A 16583-nucleotide genomic window follows, 5' to 3' on the forward strand; every position below is an offset into this window, starting at 1 on the left:
CTCGGCTCGGTTCGTTCCACCGATCGGCCAGTCAATAGCATCACTCGATGGATCATGAGAGCGACTCCTTAAAACCGCCAAACCCGGCAATAAAGCAAATGCCTGCACACAAATCACGGGTAACCAAATCTGACAAACGCCACACACAGGTATACCATCACCTCCTCGTCCTCCATTGTTGTGTTGTGTTTGAGTCGCATACAATGACATAACGGGACTTTTGCTTACACTGCTATAACCAGGGGTGCACATACGTGGTCCGCAGGTGCGCATTCGCTGTCAAAATAAAAGACTCGCACCAGATAAGAAGTTGCAACGCGCATTTCATAAGATTTTCTGGAGGAGGACAGACATTTTTTTAGAACTCTTAAAGCTGTCGAAGAAGCAAGCTCCTGCAATTACTTTGGTGTTCCTCAACCTCCAAAGAAATGTCAGAGGGAGTCCGAACCGCAAAAGAAGCACGTATTCTCAGAAAAGTGATTCCAGGAGGTGAGCTGGCTTCAAACAAATGATGGACGCACAGAGATGTGATGCAGAATATGCCGTGAAAATCCCACTCTAGCGGACAAAAACAGTGACTTTTATATGTACACAAACGCGCGTTGCAACTTCTTATCTGGTGCGCGTCTTTTATTTTGACAGCGAATGCGCACCTGTGCACCACTTATGTGCACCCCTGGCTATAACAACCCCATGCACATTTGGTGGTACTTAACTGTAACGGAAAACAATCAAAATCAAAGTGAGCCAAGTAGTCTTGTCTCTTCTTGTTATATCTGTTATAAATGCCGATACCAGTAGATCAGTGCAAAGTATCGGTCTGCTGATATCAGCCAGGCTCGATCAACTCAACACAAACAAAAAGACAATCATCTTTATATTTGGTTTGGTTGGGTCTGTTTCCTCTAGGTAGGTACGAATTAAAGTTTTAAGAGCCAGCACAGTGATCGGCTTTGACTTTGTCTTCTGGTGTATGAACTATATGCTTCATAAAAAACCGAACAGCACATAAAGAAAACCTTCACCTTACTACACTTGACTTTATAGCTATAATTGTCTTCTAAAATACAAATATAAATACAAAAATTAAAATACAAAAAGCACTGAAGTTTCTGGGATCGATGATCCATCACCCAAATAAATTCCATTTTCTACCAAAGAAGACCAAAAATGCAGCAACAATTACATTTGAAAAGCTAAAATCTATGAATTTTGATAATCTGTGAATCGGCTGTTACTTTCATAATAACAGCAGGCAGCTCGAAGCAGTAACAACAAATGGACACAACTCTGAAGCCAGAATAATTCTCTGCTGACTGATTATTTGGTTTTGACACGAAGAATTGTGCTAAAAGTGTTGTGTGCTGGCTTGTCTGCTGCTGACGCTAATAAGCTCACCCCTCAGCCTTACTCCAGCAGTGAACAGGCTCATGTCAAGAGGCAGCTGTTTGAACAGTTGCGTATTTACAGAGTACATCTTGTATTCAACAGGGCCTGTTTTAGTGTACCGCTGGAGGTGCTACACTTCTTTCTTTTTTCTCTGATTACGTTGGAGATTGATCATTGGGGCGAGATGTAAAGAACATCTCCCCACGTTTTCAGTTCTTTTAGCGTATTTGTCAAAAAAAAAAAAAACGTATTTTATTACCTCGTAAGTCGATACCTGAGATCTCCAGTTACAGCCAGCGGCACTCTTCATGCCAGATGCTCGTGAATGATAGGCAGAGGAGTAAATTAGTGATAGACACATTTATAGACTGAGCTCATGACCTTCCTGACTATGATTTATGTTTTTTGGCAGCAGGGAGCCACCAGATATCAGGTAGGTGCCAACTTAAATCAGTGAGAATCATCTCACAAACTGGTTCCCTATTACATCGCTGGATATCTGGGGGCAGAAACAGGCACACGATGGATAACAAACTCTAAACTAAACCGATCCCGCAGCATGTTTGCTGCTGACAGGTTCTTTAATTGAATTGCATTTTTTTTAATATATATTACACATGACATTATGATGCAATGCCTAAGGATAAATAGGCTGGGCAATTCAAGCATGATATCGTACACGAGGGTCTTAATTGGGTTCATCAAATGAATGCCACAGCTTTTATACCACACTGAATAATAGAATTCACTCTCCTAATTATGAACAGATCCTAAATATATATACAATGTGCATGTCATCATTTTTAGATTTTAACCAATGAAGCCTGGAGTGCCTCACAGGGGAGGACTTTGGGGCCTGGAAATGGCACCATGCTGTGTGTTGAGTACATGAAAGGATTAAAAAGCTCAGCATATTGCTGAAGGCTGGGCTACGCTGAAATGATGCTACACAGTCGAGGGACGCAGCTGTTCACTTACTAAATATAAAGTAGAAAAGTATAGAGCCATCTCTCAAACGCTTGGACAAATTATTTATAAACTCATAATGTGTGATGTGAAAATTACTATCTTGGGATCGGGTAGGGGGATTGATGAGCGTATATGTATGTTGTGCATGGGTAAATCTTCTGTTTGGAAGATTTTTATATGAATTAATACAGGAAAAAGCCACAGAGATATGAATGATTCCTCTGTGGTCATTTGATCTGCAACATATTTACCAGAAAACTGCTCTTAAAAAATCCCTTTGCATTATCCACAAACTTTTAATGCTATATAATATGGGGAAATAGTTTAAAATGCTCATCAGAGTAATATCTTCAAAAATGCATTAAAGTCAACGTGATTTAAAACACAAGAAGAAAACAGTAAATCCTCACAATCGAGAAGCTGTAGCAGTATTAAAGCTTGATTTTTTTTGGTGATGTCTCACTACTCTGGAGAGATCTATAAGGCTCATGCTTGGTGGAGCCTTTGCAGGAGTGCAATGATCTAACCTTGAGGTCTCTGCTGAGGCATCTTTAATCAGTAGGTACCAAGGACCAGCCAGGCTTCCAGGCTGCTTATTATCTAATTTTAGAGAACCTATATGTTCTTCCTTTTCTGCTCTTTGTGGAAGGATGCACTCGAGAACCGGATGAAAGTCCCTGATTTTCCCCTTTGATATCAAGTATTCCAGTAATAAATGTATCTATATTTTATCATTTACAGCTGCTGAAGCTCTTGAAGTTATTCCTGCATGAGTGGACGCCACGGTGTTTCATGGCTTAAATAAAATAACTTTGGCTGACTAGCTGCTTCACCCAGACATAAACTTGTGGTGCGCACCGATCCACAGTTGTTTAAGTTGGGCCCATAAAATTGTTCCACAACTGTAAGTAAAAACTGTGCAGCTGAGGGCTGTTTTACTATGTTTGCCCTATTTTACTATTCACATGTTGAATGAACTGCAAATCATTCACAAGGAAACACAACACCGCAGTTTACAGTGCACAGGATCTGCTTCCACTGAGGCTGATTTGCGACTCTGGCTTGCTGTCAGGGCAGCAGTGCTTAATGAACAAGCAGATTCTCCACATTAATCAAATGTGACCTAAAATTGTCCGGCCTGGGCTCCTTACAGGTTGTAAAGCACAAAGGAAACACTGCTCACCCTCAACAGAAATCCACTCGTGCCGATATAAAGGTTCTCTACACTGGGTTTTGTTACTTCCAGCATGCTTGTCTCATTTTATCATTATTGGTATTATAAGCTCTTATTGGTTTTCTCAAAGCAGCTATCATCTAGGTGTAGCTTTCAGTGAGTTAAGTCTACATTGCAGTCTCAAAGCTCTAAATCAGATGGGCTGGTATATGAGGTGCATATAAATGAGAGTTGTGTCTTCTGTCTTCCCCGCCATGAAGAGTTTGGTGCGCATTTGCTTCATTAGCCATCAGTCTCTGCTAAGCCAGACTAATGGTTTTCCTGTTGCATGACAGTGACTTTGTGGCACAGACCACTAATATATTTTCCCCGCGCGCTCCCTCGGAGAGAAATATACAGTTCTCTTTTTATTTGCGCTGCTCATACATCACGCTGCAAATAAAAGCATATGGCTCCTCCTCTGTGGATTCAACATCTGGAGCAGTTCGTATGGATGGCTGGACAAACAGTTGCTGTAAAAGCCCCACAGACACATCAGGTGTGATACATTTTTCCTCTCTGCTTTTTGGCTCTGGGGCTAGATTGTAATGAAGATGTCCGGCCTTTCAAATGCCTTTCAGATAGAACAACTGCTGGAGGTAAAATGTCAGAAGGACTAAAACACTTCCTTTAAATGTTTTCATTTTCACCTTCTATTTTCCTTACCCTGGCTGCCACTATTTGAGTTTCCTCTGCCACCGTTGTCAAGAAATTTGTGCTACGTTTTCAGCCCGGCACTCATTTTTATGATCAAAATAGGTCACTGAATAAAGCCATGTGGCATTTTAAAGAAATGAACTTCTGCCTCGCTTAGAGTACAGAAAGTGGAACCCTTGAATATGCAGAGTAACTCTTATTACATATCAAGCTGCTGGCTAATGCTGGGGGAGTATAACAGCACTTCGAATGTGTTAACATGTATAATTAATGGCAATGTGTACATTCCCTGCTTCTAGTGATGCCTTAGAACGGCTTCTCCCACTTGTGTATTTCAAGACGTTTAACTAGTCCCAATTTTTAAATGACCCAGTGGGATACAGCTGCAGGAGGAACAGCAGATTATTGATTAGTGTGTGGAGGAACACTTGGTTGTGCAGTGCAGACATTGTTTCCAAATCAATCAACAGTGTGTGTGTATGTGTGAAGGTTTTAGATCATGATTTTGTTGGGTACAACTCAGTGTCTAGTCTCCAGTTATCAGCAGATCCGGAGAGCAACACAGCAGCATGGAGGATTCAAACAACTTGTCCCTGGCTATCTCGCGCCTGACATATGGAACATCAGCACAAACGGGATGGGAGGGAGGCATGTGCTAGGACATAAAATCATCAATGACATGTCAATGTGTGTGTCCCCTCCGTAAGAAGTGAGACCCACAGTATATCAAACAGATTGCACCTGACCTATGACCAGGGAATGGAGCAGCTCAGCTCAATATGCCTGTACGAGCAGCGAGCTGGATACACTGAGGCTACAAGCTGAAAGCACTGAAGTGAAGCCCGATTTCTACATCTCAGTGAGCTCCATAGATGCACACTGCACTGACTGTCTGTCAGCCCATAATGGATTAAAAGCAAGCCTTCCTTGTAAGCACCCTGCCACACCAGCTTATAGCGAGAGAGGCATCGTAAATTTTGTGAAACACTCAGGGATTCAAGAGTTTTCTGCGAAGCTAATAAAGCACACAGGGCCAGCAGCATCATCCTCATCAGCAGCAGCAGCAGCAGCAGGCTGAAATACTCCTCAGGTTTACCACAGATGGACGTTTGCCTTGATGCTTTCTGTAAGAAGCAGAAGCTGGGAAGGCTCGAGAAAGAGGATACAGGGATGATGATGGATTTGTGAATAGTTGTGTGACGTTTGAGCTGTAAAAATGGCCTTTTTTTAAAAGAAAAGTGGGAATGTTGTCGATTACTGGCATCCAGGGCAAAGAGACTACTTTAACGCAGCTGAATAGCACTATGGAGGTCTGCTGCCACTGCACTGGCTGGAGGAACTGCGGGTGCTGCCTGTGTACCTGCACCGAGCCAATGTTAAAGGTTTCTACAAGCCCATATATCGCATGCATGTCATCTACTAAGGAAACTGATTTATCACGAGGCCCATCGCAAGTTCCGCTAACTGCATCACACAAACGTAACTATTGGTGGATGCCACGGTTTATTATCCATTACACCATAGGTGACTGACAGATACATCTCAGCGCACCATTAACGCAAATAACATCTCCACCAAGAAAAAGTGCATTGCGCGTGGGTTAATGCTTCATTTCAGAGATGCTGGACATTATAATTAAGTACCAATGCTCGTCATGGGCTGTGAATGTAAAAGCAACAAAAAGGTATGTGAGGCTTACCTGGTTTTCTAGTAACAGGTGGTGATGTCCTATTAGATTCCTTTGGACTCCAATCAATCAATCAATCAATCATGTGATTGTTTTTTTCTCCTTCTTCTTCTTCTTATTTTAATTTATGCATCGGTTGCTAAAACATCTCTGCGAAATCACAACGTATCCCTTGTGGCAGCATCGCCCACACGGCATCCTGGTCCACTACACTGTAGCAATATGCAAAAACCGACAGAAAACAGCCCGCACTCGCACGCCGAACCAGATTTGTCCATATTTCCTGGGCAGCGGTGGTTTCAGGGATTCCTCTCCGTCGACATCTCTGGCAGAAGGTCCGCTTTCATAGCTCCGCGTCTGTCTCTCTCTCTCCCTCTCTCTCTGTCTCTCTCGCATCGCGCTGCCAAAATGACTGAGGCTGGAGATCACATGCGGCTGGTTCAACGCGCGCGTCAATCGCCTTCGTTTACCCAAGGCACCCGCACAACTCCGGATCCATAAATATTACATGATTCTACTTTTTTCTTTGCTGTTTTCAGGGACCCCTGTCGCTCTGTCCCACATTACACACACTAATATATCACAAAGCATTTTTTAAATTATTTCTACCAATCACATTTGCGTGCACTGCGGTCCTCTGTGCTTGCGTGTGCTTGTGAGCTCGTACGTCTATCTTTGTTAGGACCGGTTTGAATTTTAGACCTTGGGATGGGAGGACATTTGTGAAATGTGAGGACATCGTGGCCGTTGCTCACTTTTAAAATAGGGCGTGGGGGTGGGGGGTTAGTATTTGGTTCATTATTTGGAAACTACAATCCAAAAGTGTGTGTTTATTAGTATTGCACATGTTGTGCAGACATAAATCTGTCCAAACTGTCACATTGTGGGGATCTGGCTAAGATTTGCAAGCCCCTTTGGCATGAATCACTGATTTTTTTAGATTGAAGCTGTGGTCAGGATAAGGTTAGGCTTAGATTAAAGGGTCAGGTTTCTGATAGATTTTTCTACCAAGCTATGCCCTGGTGCAGATGACCAAAAGAAAAACATTATTTCATGTCTGCTTACATGTGTAGACCATTCTTAAAAATGATTGGCGCACGTGAGTTACAATGCTCTGAGCTGAATGGTTTATAAAAGGGAAAAAAAGGCATGGGTGGATTTTCTCAGTCTTGCACAGTCAGACACTGACTCAGTTTTTGCTGTCAGTGAGCACATGCACATACACACACACTGTATATGCATTCAGTCACTTGGTAGTATTTGGATTCTCTCCCTCAGGCCCTCTCGTGAGCAGCTGCGCAGGCTGACCAGGTGCTCCTTATTTTCCATGCTGTCATCATGCCAGCTGAAAGATCCCGCTGTTTCCCCACATGAAGCAAGTTGACTCCTCTGACGTTTCAAGCTGCCTTCTCGGGCAGCACTTACTCATAAACTGTGCAGCACTCATACCACATTCCAGTCTGAAGTCCACATATACCGGATTTCCAGCCTGTTAATTAAGGCTTGTTAATTAAGGGTCAAAACCTGCTGCACTGGACGGCACAGTACTGCTGCAGCAACCTGCAGCTGCTCTCTTGGTTCTCTATGCCAAGGGGAGATGTGTGATTGGGAGATAATAAATAGAAGTGCTCACTGACTTCACACTTCACTATACAACAGCAGCCTCTATAGGTGTCTTCAGCAGTAAGGCTGTCCTCCTCAAAAGCTTAACTGTGATCCATTATCACCAAAGCTAATTCACACCTTTACTAATGTTGTTATATATTCCTCAGGTAGGTCCCAACAGAAGCCTTGGAGATATTTTGACCTTATTACAACTTTAATCTATTTGACTTACAGTTTCTTTGGCTATGTCATTAAAAATTCAGACTTTCCACCATCACTTGCAATAATTCTGTCATAACTATTATGGCAGCTGACTCAGCTTTACTGCTTTAGCAGGCAGGCCATACAAGTTATTTCAATGTATGCCACTCCCTAAAGACTTTAAAATCAAGAAAAATTGGCCGCTGTGTCAGATTAATCTGCATTTTAGGTACACCATCAAAAACTGGACTGTAAAAAAACAACAACAACAACAAAGGTGGAGCAATGGATCTATACCCATTTTCTTAATCAGCTTCTTACTATGAGTGATGAGGGTCTGCACGAACAGACAGTTATGTGCCAAAACGAGGACAGCTGCAGTTATTTCACATGAGAGGTTTCTGTGCGTGCGTACGTGTTCTCGTCTGTGCTCTCCTCACTGGTCCAAAGTGGGAAAGGCTCATTAGGAAAATGGTGATAACATATTCGTGCACTGGTTGGAAATTGAATTTGAATTCAAATGTGATGAAAGTCATTGATCGTTTCCTATTTGCTGGGGAAAATTCTTTGGTTGTGATATGAAAACGTGACACTGGGAAAACAGTTTGAACCTGCACTGTCCTGATGGATCACACTCAACTGCAATGAAAAACATGACTGTGTGGCAGAAAACACCTGTGCTTGACCACACGGTCCTGTTCACATTTTAACCGAGCACATTTAGTTATTTATTTATTTTGCTGGCGTTACACTGTCCTGATTTGACATAATGTAGGGCCAAGGATTCAAGGCTTCCTCTCCGTTAATTAATTTTAGAGCTCATGAAGTACAGCCTCTGCTTTTCAGAATTAGTGATATGATTTCAGTTGAGCCCCGAGCTTCTGCCCACCCTCCTTCATTACTGTCAGTAGAACAGCATCCTCATGCTCTGAATGCAGAGAACATAACTGAAGCATGAAAACTGCAAGGAGACATTTTTCACCTAAGCATGCACGCAGTGCTTCACTTTCTTGCTGGGTAATATTGATTTCAAAGCATTACCTTCTACAGTGCACAATGTTTTCTGCTGGATCACCACCAAACACCACCATTTCTCACCCATCCTACGTGCCTACAGAGTGCTGAATGTGTGACAGTAGCCGGGAGTTATTATGCACAGATAACCTTCCCTTCCCTTTATAATCCAAGCAGGCACAAAGGGAAACTATTCATGATCTGCAATTATGTTTTCTAGATAAGATAAGCAGTTCACAATTAACTTAAGGCTTGCCCCAGACATAAGGAGCTTTTCATATCTGCTGACCCAGCCAATCAAAGTGCTCCAGGAGCTGCTTTTCAATATCACCATAGCTAAGCCTTTGCCTTTGTGGCTTTCTGTTTTTTTCCTGCCCTGTTAGTTTAGATGTAAGACTCACACCCTGTCTCTTAGAACTGACTCCAACACAAGGGGGCGTACACTGCTAAGTTTGCCTCTCCCTCTCCAGTTCAGCAGCAGCAGGGATAAATTTGATTATGGTATGATGCTGACCTTGAGAGGGAACTACACTTAAATTTACATTTAAAGGATGAATGCCTTATTGCATTATTGGCAAGGAAATGTGTGGCTTTCCCCGCAGAAAACTGCATTAGAAAGGGACCACTCTTTGCCTTAGCCAGTGAATGAGAATGTGGATGGCAGCATGCAGTTTTGCCATTCGGTGGTTTGCACTCATCCTGCAGTCACTTGCCTGGTTAATAAACATGTATATATAAATATGTGTGTGCACTATAAACCTCCCCTTTCCCTTCAAGCCATTTATTATCATCATCAACATTATTATGCATGCTGGTGTTGGTGGGAGCTTCCCCCAATTCAAGCATGCCACCCATAAAGGATAATCAAGTCCCCAGAGGTTTATAACACAACAATCATCAGTGACACTGTGCACACTCCGTGCAGTGATTGCATTAGCGATGGCATTTTAAGTAGCTAATCTATGTCACCCTGAAGTCCTAATTCCTTTTCTTTCGCTACTTCGATATTTAATAAAAAAACTCTGCTCCTTTTCCTCATCTCACTGCACTTAACTAACCCACTTGCACGCTTGAATCACAACCAAGTTTTTGCACATCTATGCACAAAGCACCTGTCTTACTGGAATAAATGGCACTAGCCCAGCCCCTTAGGGGTGTGCAAGCACTACCATAGGCTAAACGCGCATTTTGCAGTTCAGCGGTACACACGAAATGTAATTGGTTTGAGCTTCCAGTTTATGTAAATAGCAGTCGGTGGCTCCTCCCATGCACCTGATAGGCAGTATTTACAGCTCTTTACAGCTACACTGTTTCCAAGTGCGCAGCGACGCAGGATGACACTCCACTGGACTTAAGCAATAAGGATTTCCGTCTTCGCGCAGCAAACTGACGCTCATCTCCTTTTTACTAAGAACTAAAAAAAAAAGTTTGCCAAAAGTTGACTTCTTGTTTTCCAAGATGCCACGCTCCTTTCTGGTCAAGAAACACATAAACTCCGCAAAGAAGCCAAATTATAGTGAGTTGGAAAGCCCAGCAGGTAAAGTTTCGTTTGATGTTTTTTTTTTGTTTTTAGAAATAAAGCAGCAGTGTTCACTTTCTAAAAAGTTTAAAAAGTTGTGTTTCCCACAGGCAGACGCGTTTCATGTTTTTTTGTTTTTTAACTTTGCAGAAGTTAGTTTCGTTTCAAACTCACTGGACTACCTGATTTGAAATCTGTGTTTTTCACTGAAGTCATGACAGCCAAACATCTCATAACCCTTGCTGTCTTTTTTTGTTCCAGTGTTCATCACACCGCACATCTACAAGGCTCTTCCCCTGTCAGTCATCCCCCAGCCGGAGATCCTGAGCCCGGCGGCGTACAGCCCCATCACAGTGTGGACTACCAGCAACTTGCCGCTATCTCCGCTCCCCAGTGACCTCTCTCCCATCTCTGGATACCCCTCATCGCTCTCTGACACCTCCTCTAAAGACCACAGCGGCTCCGAGAGCCCGAGGAGCGATGAAGACGAGCAGATGCTGCCCAAGCTAACAGACCCTCACGGAGTTGAGGCAGAGAAATTCCAGTGCAGTTTGTGTAGTAAATCCTACTCCACGTACTCTGGACTGCTCAAGCACAAGCAGCTGCACTGCGACGCCCAAACGAGGAAATCCTTTAGCTGTAAATACTGCGAGAAGGAGTACGTTAGCCTGGGGGCTCTCAAAATGCACATCAGGACTCACACCTTGCCTTGTGTTTGCAAAATATGCGGGAAAGCTTTCTCCAGACCGTGGCTGCTCCAGGGACACATCAGGACGCACACTGGTGAGTTGACTTGGTGATAAGAGTGGGGCCTGCTGTGTGAAGAAGCAGCTTTAGATTCATCAGGAGCAGATTCAACATGCTGATATATGATGTAGTGGTTCTAACAGCTCCCCACTGTGTTGTAGTGAGACTGAACTCTCAGACTGATATTCTTTTTTATTTTCTTTTTCTCCTTTTGAGTCATCAGCAGTGCTTGCCTTCTAAACTGTGTTGCAACCGTTACAAAAATATATAGTCCACAATTTCTCTGTGTGTGCAATCGCTGACAAACTTCTTCTCTCATTTCTACTCCAACAGGAGAGAAGCCCTTCTCCTGCCCTCACTGCAACAGGGCGTTTGCAGACAGGTCCAATCTCAGGGCTCACCTACAGACCCATTCGGATGTGAAAAAATACCAATGCAAGAACTGCTCCAAAACCTTCTCCAGGATGTCTCTTCTGCACAAACATGAGGAATCTGGTTGTTGTGTAGCACACTGAACTGGGATACCTTTTCCACCACCACCAAAAAAACAAACGAAAGAGAAAAAACACCCTCCTCTCTTTCTTCTTTATTGTTTTTTTTTGCCCAAACCCAGGAGAACTGTCAGGGAATCACACCAAAGTGGGTTTGTTCACAAATTTACAGACTTTTTTTTTTCTTCTACTACCGGCCGATTTCATTTCAGAGTGCGAAATAGCTCAGTGCTCGCAAGCCTCTCGTTTCAAGCAGTGTTTCTGTGATTGCAATCAGTGTCGAGCTTTGTCAAACCATGTACTCACCTACCTGTGCTATTCATGCACTTTTCTGCATGTCTAGAAGTTTTATATGCCTTCACAATGTTATCTACAGTGTTTGTACCAATGTCTCTCTCAATGGCTGTTAAGCAGTTTATTATTGTTTTTTTTTAATGCAAGCAATACCAAAAGGTGCATTTTGAATGAATGGCAGTATAACCAGAGGAATATTGAAGCCATTGCTAGTTAGGGAACAAGTGCAAACTTAGACTTAGGGTGAATTTATTATAACTTTTGCACAGTCTTTAGAAACAGTTCGCCAGCACTCAGAAAGCAATAGAAGTGCCTCAGATTTACTCAGCAATAATATGCATTTTCCAGCGACAGGTTCCTTTTTCTATTTTTATATATTGAATGTAAGTGTGACTGAGATGATTGTATATTAACAGTGAAAACTGTGATGCTAAATGATTTTGATATTTTCATATTATCATGACACTTTTGAAAATAAAGTTTCATGACATTTTGTATAATTCCTTTGGCATCGTGCATGAGTTGCTTTTTCCTCTGTCAAGCCTTCTTTGATTTACGAGCAGCTCCTTTGACTGATCGTCGCACGCTTCAAATGGAATAACGACCACAAAAGTAAATGATATATAATCCGGCTTGCGCCATCCCGTGCTGTGAAGATGTACAAAAAGGAAAAAAATGAGGAGAGAGGTGACTCAGCTCTGAATCAGGCCTGAACCTGTTCCCTGTGAACCTGTCCAGGCATCAAACAATCTTGAAATTTAACACATACTGGCTATATTGATCTGCACTCACTTGTTATACCCTCCTAGGGCCCGCGACACCCTCTTCGCCCGAGTTTGTGTAAGCTGTAACTGTGAGGGGAGTTGTTCTTATAGAAAGCCGTCCTCGCTTTTGAAACCCGTGCCATCAAAGTAGATAAACCAAAGCAAAGTTGGCTTTCTTTTATGTTCCTGCTCAATCACAACAATCACTGCAGGGTGCCAGGGCATACCAATCTCCAGGTTTTAATATGTTTTTACAGAAAGATCAAATTTGCATCTGCTTTGACGACCTCCTTGAATTCTGGGATGCTTGCCATAAAGGATTAAATAGACTTCCCCGGGCTACGTTTTGTTGTCTTTTACCATATGCCGTCTTGAAGCAGATAGAGATTAGAGCCCGAAAAAAGAAAGTACAATGCCTTGAGGGATACAGTCAAAGCTGAACTCTTTCTAACAAACCCCAGAGTGTGCTCCCATTTGCCCTAATGCCCCAAACCTGCGGACCAGAAAGATGTGATCTGACAAACAGACACTTGTTTTTCTAGCTGCGAGGGGCTGAACTCCTCTGTAGGTAGATTCTCCTCGCTCTGAGTCATCGTCAAGCTATTCCAGGTGCTCGCTGCAGCTCTTTGGACTGGGCCAGGTGGCTCCAGGGCTCTTCAACCTCGCTGAAAAGCAGGTGCAGCTAGAAGGACATTAAACTGCAGTCACCACAGGTCTGCTGATACTGTAGAAACCACAGCCATGACCTAATGTGCAAACGTTACAAGCGGCGGGCCCTGTTATTCAGATCATTTGCCTCATAAAAGGAAAGTGCCATCAAGAGGGCACTCTAAACTATCACAAACACCGCCTGTCCTCGCTTTTCTTTGGAGAACCTAATATCTTCTTTCCATAGGCAACACTTTATCATTCTGGTGTCAGCTAGGAGAGGGGAGGGGGGAAAAAAATGATGCATGCATAATGACTATTAGCTTCATAATCTTGCAAGATTTTCCTTTTACAACAACAATTAACTGCATGACTGATTTCTCAGATAACAACAACGTGTTAAGCGCTTTCCCCTCCAACACGAATATTTGATTTAGCTGCTGTGATAGTAGTGGGTGGAGATGGGGAGGAGAACGAGCAGGAACTCATTTGTTCCAAAGCATATGGCTATTAGAAGATGTGCTAAAGGATGTGATATCAAGTATTTGTTAGGTGTGGAGACCGTTACTAGGCGCGCTAGTCTGTTTTAAGCTGCAAATCTACTGAGGATAAATGCAGGTAGATACCCTGTGGGTGTTTTTGCGGGTAGATTCAAAGGGAAATGAAAAAAATGTAATGTTTTGAAGGATAAACTAGAATAGTCATTTCTTCCCGGTCTGTTCTTCTTTAGCTGTCACTCAGTTTGGCCGTGTACTGCTTTCATTTGTTTCCCCCAAAAAATCTAATAAAATGAAGAATTTAATTAGGCAATTTAGCACATTTAAAGCAACCTATTAGCCCCATTTAGTACAAATCAAGGCTGCAACTGGCAATTGCATCATGTTTTATTAATTAATCTGTTGCGTCTTTTATTAATTGATTTTTTTTTTTCAAAAAACCTAACACTAAATAATTTTCCCTTAGCCCAAGGTGATGTATTCAAATGGTTTGCTTTCATGGACCAAAGCCTCAAATCAAAACGTATTTAATTACTTTGATAAAGGACAAAGAAAAGCATAAAATCCACATATTTGAGAAGCTGTCACCAGAAAATCTTTTTTCCTTGAGAAATGACTAAAATGATTAACTGGATATCAAAACATCTGTAGTAATGGATTCATCGGCTAATCCTAAAATAAGATTTTGCCACTCCTTTTCTTCAGATGTTATTTAATTATCACTTCCCGTCGTTTTCATCATTGACCACCTTTAAAGCCTGCATTCATAAGGCTGTTTATTTCATCGCAGGCATTAAATCACACATAAAATAAATGTCCTCACTCTGTGGATTTACGCACCCACAGCGACATATTAAAGAAGCCTCAGAGAACAGTTGTGCTGAATGCAAAGCGGGGCATGACTCCCCCCCGACCCCCCAAAAAAGTCTGCTGACTTTATGGTGAATCGGGGAGTGTGATTCCTTTATGACAATCAAGTGGAACAAATACAGTTGAGGGCGTCCTCTGAGCTCCAACTGCGTTGGCCGGAAAGTGATCCCCAGCCCTCCTCTCTAACCCCAGCACATCAGAAAGGAGATGATTGTGTATTCCCCTTCGCTCCGACCGCCTCAAGGAAGGTTTGCCTGCTTATTGAGCTCCCGCGTCTTGTTAAAGACTATTCTCTTTTATTTCCGTTGCCTCCTCAAGTGACTGGGTAGCTATTTAGGATGATTCTGCTTTCTTTTAGCACATTCTCCAGATAATACCGTTTTCCTCTAATTGTATATTGTCCTTTGTGTTTGTTGATAAATTAGATTCATGTGGATCAAGCCAGCGTGATTTAATCAGCAGGGAAGATGAATTCTTTTGAATTTCTTTTTCGCTTTCTTTCAGTTTTATGTCTTTATCTCGTTAAAGTAAAAGAATTAATTCAAACAGTTGTTTAAAGACTCTGAAGAAATTGGATTATAGTTCGATGGAATAAGGATCAGACTGCCTGTTTGATGTGCGCCAGGCTTGAGTCTTGCACCGAGGGATGGCAGCTGACCCTCCATGTAGGTCATAAATTATTTTTTTTCTTCGGCACGTCATTACGAGCAGTGAAGTGTAGAGTCCAGCAGAGACAGACGGCGCTCTGTTGTCTTAATCAATAGCTCTGTGGCCTCTTTTTGTTGCCTTCTTCTCGAGCAGAGGTCAGCTGTCAGAGAATCCTGTGATCATATTCACTTGATTGTGTTTCCTCCTTAATGTTTAGCACTAAACCCCATGACCACAGCTGTAAAAGAACATCACTGTAAACAACACGGCCCTTTGTGACCACAAAATGATCTGATAGGCTTAAAGGTGCCCTTTTTTTTCACTCTCTAACAGTTTTCGCAACTCACACGTTAAACTCTCAGATTCTCAGTTTCTTGCAGCATTTAAGCGGTAAACAAACCAGCAATAAATGATTTAAAAACACAGACGCATTGTAAGGCAGAGATAAGGGTTTATTCTTTCATCCATTAGAGACGATCCACAAAGTAGGGGAGCTCACTGTTTCGGTCCCTGCTTCACAGATTAATCTATTCTCTAAGTATTTTTAAGTAAACACATCTGGAGGGTAAATAAATCACAATAGACTGCAGCCTTGTTGTTGGCAAAGAAAACCAGCTTCACCCATGACTCAAGAAGATGTCTTACCACCAGCTTATCGTGTCACTTAAGACCGTTACTGACGAAGTATTTCTGCATGTGATGTTTGCACTTTAACCGCAGCATAGAATTATTTTTCGAGTTAATTTTAAACGGATGGGTTTATAATTCTGTTATAAAACAGCATGCATGTTTGAACAACCATTAAAATCACGATGTAAAGAATTCAAGTCTGCTAGAGCAAGTTAAGATTACTAGTTGTAAAATTATCATAGTATAAAGCCTGACAGTTAGCCTTTTAGACTGGTATTAATACACTTTATACACTTACAGGCCTATATACTTTCTGAGGAATGTAATTCCAGCAGTGATGGAGCCAGACAGTTTTATTGGAGTGGACAGGTTGAAGCCATTACTTACACTGGGGTGGCACAGGGAAAACTGGGACAGGTAAATGGCTCTGTAAAAGGTTCTACTATAAAAAATAGCAGTTATTGCATAAAACTTCAGTTTTAAGTTGGTGCACACCCTCCGAGCTCCTCCCCTAATGGGCTTTACTATTGGTCGCCTGTGGTGGAGCATGACTAGCCCCTGACCACCTGTTTGCTTGACCCCTGAATACAAGCAAGGCTGTTTTTGTTCTGATTCTCGTGGCTTCTGGATGAACAAGATACAGTTTAATACATTTGAAAATTAGATTCACTGCAGAGATTCACAGCAAAGTGCATAATTTTTACTAGAGTCAAAAACTGAGGGTAGTTATAAAGCTACAT

At 42.3% G+C, this 16583-nt stretch overlaps 2 protein-coding genes across 4 annotated transcripts in view; one reads left to right on the top strand and one right to left on the bottom strand.

The window, feature by feature from the left end:
* Positions 1-6989, bottom strand: part of sntg1 (syntrophin, gamma 1) — a 41452-nt gene extending 34463 nt beyond the window's left edge. The window contains exon 1 of one of the 3 annotated variants that reach the window (XM_040020316.1): positions 5928-6989. The gene's annotated coding sequence lies outside the window, so the exon portion shown is untranslated. The remainder of the gene's footprint in view (positions 1-5927) is intronic. The other 2 variants (XM_040020305.1, XM_040020312.1) reach the window with 2 other exon arrangements.
* A 3048-nt stretch (positions 6990-10037) lies between these two features.
* Positions 10038-12286, top strand: snai2 (snail family zinc finger 2). The gene is made up of 3 exons (XM_040020341.1): positions 10038-10272; positions 10516-11037; positions 11335-12286. The coding sequence occupies exons 1-3, from the start codon at positions 10194-10196 to the stop codon at positions 11514-11516; spliced, it is 783 nt and encodes a 260-aa protein (XP_039876275.1). The 5' UTR covers positions 10038-10193; the 3' UTR covers positions 11517-12286.
* Positions 12287-16583: the final 4297 nt, after the last annotated feature.

The sequence above is a fragment of the Simochromis diagramma genome, unplaced genomic scaffold (assembly GCF_900408965.1).
Source record: "Simochromis diagramma unplaced genomic scaffold, fSimDia1.1 OVJJ01000205.1, whole genome shotgun sequence".
NCBI classification, from domain to species: Eukaryota; Metazoa; Chordata; class Actinopteri; order Cichliformes; family Cichlidae; genus Simochromis; species Simochromis diagramma.